Genomic DNA, 3,466 nt, shown 5'->3' with positions numbered 1-3,466 from the left:
CGATCCAAAACATATAAAAAAATTTTAATTTTTAACAAAATATTTTTTTTAAGTTTTTGAAAAAGCAGGTTGGCCCGCGTTTCTAAACGGGTTTCAGGAGTTTGGGATTGTGATTTGATAATTTATTTTGAAAAAAATTAAATTTGTTTAGTTTCAAATTAATTTTCTTAATATTTTTAAATCATTTTAATGTATTGTTATCAAAAATAAATTTTAAAAAATAAAAAATATTATTTTAATATATTTTCAAATAAAAAATACTTTAAAAACAATATTTACTACAATCTTAATCATAATAAAAGAAAACCTAAAACTCCTTTTTTATAACTTCCTTCCATATCTAGTAGAGGGATTTTTAATATGGATATCGAGATCAACTTATATGTATCTAAATTAATTTTATGAATGCTGAAATTAATAAAATATATAAAATTTTAATAATTCTAAAATTTATAAAACTTAAATTAATAATTTCTAAAAATTAAATTTAAACCCTAAACATTTTAGCTACTCCGGTCAGAGTTAACTGCTACGGGGATGATTTGTTAATAGCCCCTTCTCGACGAAAGGACAAGAAATGAGAAGTCAAAATATTGATGCGGCGAATTCATTGAGGTGGGGCTGTTGTAACCTGCAGCTTCTTAAGCGGGAGCATCAATATTATCCCTGCAACTTGCTTGGAGACTTGCTTCATTGCAAACATAACACAAGAACAAGGTGATAACATTAATGAATCATTTATTTTTCTGATAGAGTTCCATTGAGATAAAGTAGCTCGCAAACGACTGCCACATTGATACAGTGCATATGTAGAAGAAAAGACTATGGCTGCGACCCTTTATGAGAGTAAAACATCTTTACAATAATATTATACGCTAATTGTAAAGATGAAGTGGGAGTCGAGGCTTCGCCACCGCAACAGTTGGGTACTTTCTCTGTGTTGCCAATCCAAAAACCTCATCTCTTTTCACATCTTCTGGTTTCATTCCCGGAGGCAATTCCCAGGTGAATCCATGCAGCATGTTGGCCAAGCTAACAAGAATCATCTTCGTCCCAAGGGGATAGCCAGGGCACATTCTTCTCCCAGAACCAAACGGCAACAGCTCAAAGTTATGTCCTTTAATGTCAATTCCCTTACCGAAGAACCTTTCTGGCCTGAAATCTTCAGGATCTTCCCACAGATCAGGGTCTCTACCCATGCTCCAGGTGTTAATGAAGATTCTGGTTCCTTTAGGGATGTCATAGCCACCAACTTTGCTATCTTGAAGGGCCAAATGGGGTGCAAGCATGACAGCAGATGGATGCATCCTCATTGCCTCTTTCATTATGGCTTCTATGTAAGGAAGTTGGGGGATGTCCTTCTCCTCCACCCATCTATCTCTCCCAACAACTCTATCCAGTTCGTCCGTTACTCTTTTGAATAGCTGGGGCTTTTTCAAGAGTTCTGACATCGACCAATCCCCCATTGTAGCAGCGGTGTCAGTTCCTCCAGCAATCAGGTCCTAGCCATCAACATGAACAACAGCCATAAATATTTTGTTTTTTGTTTCTGACATCTTCTTCTTATTTTGGCAATAAAGCAAGTGCTAATTCGATGTATTTAAGATGTTCTCAATAATTGGCTAGTGGTCAACAGTTACTGCTATCTATATTCCACTTTAGCTCGCGCGGGTGCCAGTAGCTGTCAAGATGCTGCTTCTTTGAGGATCAATTGATGTGCAAACCCCAAATTAAACTCGCAGTCTTTTAACCAATCTCATTTGAGTTCTTTAAAAAAAATTCTCTCGTTTAGATTTTCAAAAATTCTCATCTTGTTCATGTACTCTTCAGAAGTGTTTCGACACAAAACATCAATCTCCATAAAAAATAACGTTATTTGAAATTTTCCCTAAATTCATTGCTCACTCTAAAGTCTTGAAACTCATTCGTGCATCAAAAATCGACACAGAAACAGTAAGATGACAGGAAGATTAGGTAGATTCCTGCTTATCCCCGTCAAATCATAATTTGTATGAAATAGAGACGACCATGTGATTAAAAAAGTGAAGGATTTTCTATCTGTTTTAGAAAGCAAGGTTACTTTTGAATTATGAATTATAGGAAAACAAAACAAAAAGAAGAGGAAAAAATAGAAAAGAGTGGAGAGAGACAATTAGAAGGAAAAAAAAAAAATATATATATATATATATATAAAAACAAAAAACCTGTGTCAGCCCCTTGATGTTGTCTCTAGTTAGCTTAACTTCAAGCTCGGGGTCATCAGCAAGCTGCAAGAGCAGATCCACCATGTCTTTGGGCTGCCAATTTTTGGTTGCTTTTCTCTTTGCGTTGTGTTCATCAATGACATGGTCATGGAACCTGTCAAATCTTACCTTGAGCTTCTTCATCCTCTTGACATACCCCTGCAAGTCCAAGAAATCTAGCCACGGGATCCAGTCCCCAATGTTCAACACACCATTAAGCAAGAACAGCTCATCGAGCATTTCTTGAAATTCCTCAAGTGAAACTATTTCCTTCTCGGATTCCGATGCGCTAAAGTACTTCTTTCCCAACACAATCCTGCTAATAATGCTAAGAGTGTAATGAGAGAGATAATCTTTAAGCTCAATAGTCTTACCACAGTTGCGATATAGACGTCTTGTAAATTCCCTCATCTCCTCTATACGCATGTACTCATAAGACTCCAGTCTTTTCGCACTAAACAGCTCAGTGAGGTAAATCTTACGACCTTGGCGCCAGTAAGGTCCATAGGGTGCCCAAGCGAGATCGGAATACTCATAAGTCGTGTACTTGCCAGCAGCAGTTTGAGGTCTGCTAGCGAACATGTGATCATAAGTCTTCAAGATTTGTTTTGCTATGTCTAGTGATGAGGTAACAAAAACTGGGTAGGACCCAAATTGGAGCTGCATCGTTTTACCATACTTGAGAGACAATTGATGAAGCGACTGGTGAGGGAGAGGACCAAGAAGGTCGAAATTGCCGATAATTGGCCATGGTTTAGGACCTGGTGGAAGTTTCAACGGGTTACGCCGGGATTTGAGAATTTTTGGGAGGTAAAGAAGAGCAAAAACCCATGCTAATACCAAAACAACCAACGAGAAAGCATCCATTGTTGAGATCAAATTAGTGGTTGTATTAGGTGGTGGTGTCACTGAGACTGGGTTTTGCATGCTATTTATAGATAGATTTTGCAAATATAGGTGGCGAGTGGTCCAGACTACCGAGACAAGGCAATAAATTTCTAGTTTGTGTTTTTTATTCGTTTTTTTTAAAAAAAAAGAAAGAAAAAAGAAAGCAAAGAGTAGCCTCTTACCTGAACAGTGCCTTGCTTGCAGCAAAGCAGAAACCAGCAAGTTGCAACATTTTTGTACAGATGTATATTATTATTATTTCTCTCCACATAAAAATTCAACGATATTTTCATTAATTTCACGGGTTAATCTATAAATCTTTTATTTATATAATT

General features: G+C 36.6%; 1 protein-coding gene across 1 annotated transcript; it reads right to left on the bottom strand.

Annotated features, from left to right (window-relative positions):
• Positions 1-721: 721 nt before the first annotated feature.
• Positions 722-3,176, bottom strand: LOC118048082 (trimethyltridecatetraene synthase). The gene is made up of 2 exons (XM_035057620.2): positions 2,205-3,176; positions 722-1,502 (listed from the first exon to the last, which is right to left on the bottom strand). The coding sequence occupies exons 1-2, from the start codon at positions 3,168-3,170 to the stop codon at positions 876-878; spliced, it is 1,593 nt and encodes a 530-aa protein (XP_034913511.1). The 5' UTR covers positions 3,171-3,176; the 3' UTR covers positions 722-875.
• Between the last annotated feature and the right edge of the window lie 290 nt (positions 3,177-3,466).

Source organism: Populus alba, chromosome 6 (genome assembly GCF_005239225.2).
Source record: "Populus alba chromosome 6, ASM523922v2, whole genome shotgun sequence".
In the NCBI taxonomy this organism is placed as follows: domain Eukaryota; kingdom Viridiplantae; phylum Streptophyta; class Magnoliopsida; order Malpighiales; family Salicaceae; genus Populus; species Populus alba.
The sequence above is the reverse complement of the archived record's forward strand: the minus strand, read 5'-3'. Positions and strand labels throughout refer to the sequence as shown.

Excerpts from the sequence above, each read along its gene's own strand:
- LOC118048082 (XM_035057620.2), bottom strand. The coding sequence starts at position 3,170 with ATGCAAAACCCAGTCTCAGTGACACCACCACCTAATACAACCACTAAT. Across the intron at positions 1,503-2,204 it reads ACATCAAGGGGCTGACACAG|GACCTGATTGCTGGAGGAAC; the intron begins GTTTTTTGTTTT and ends GTTGATGGCTAG.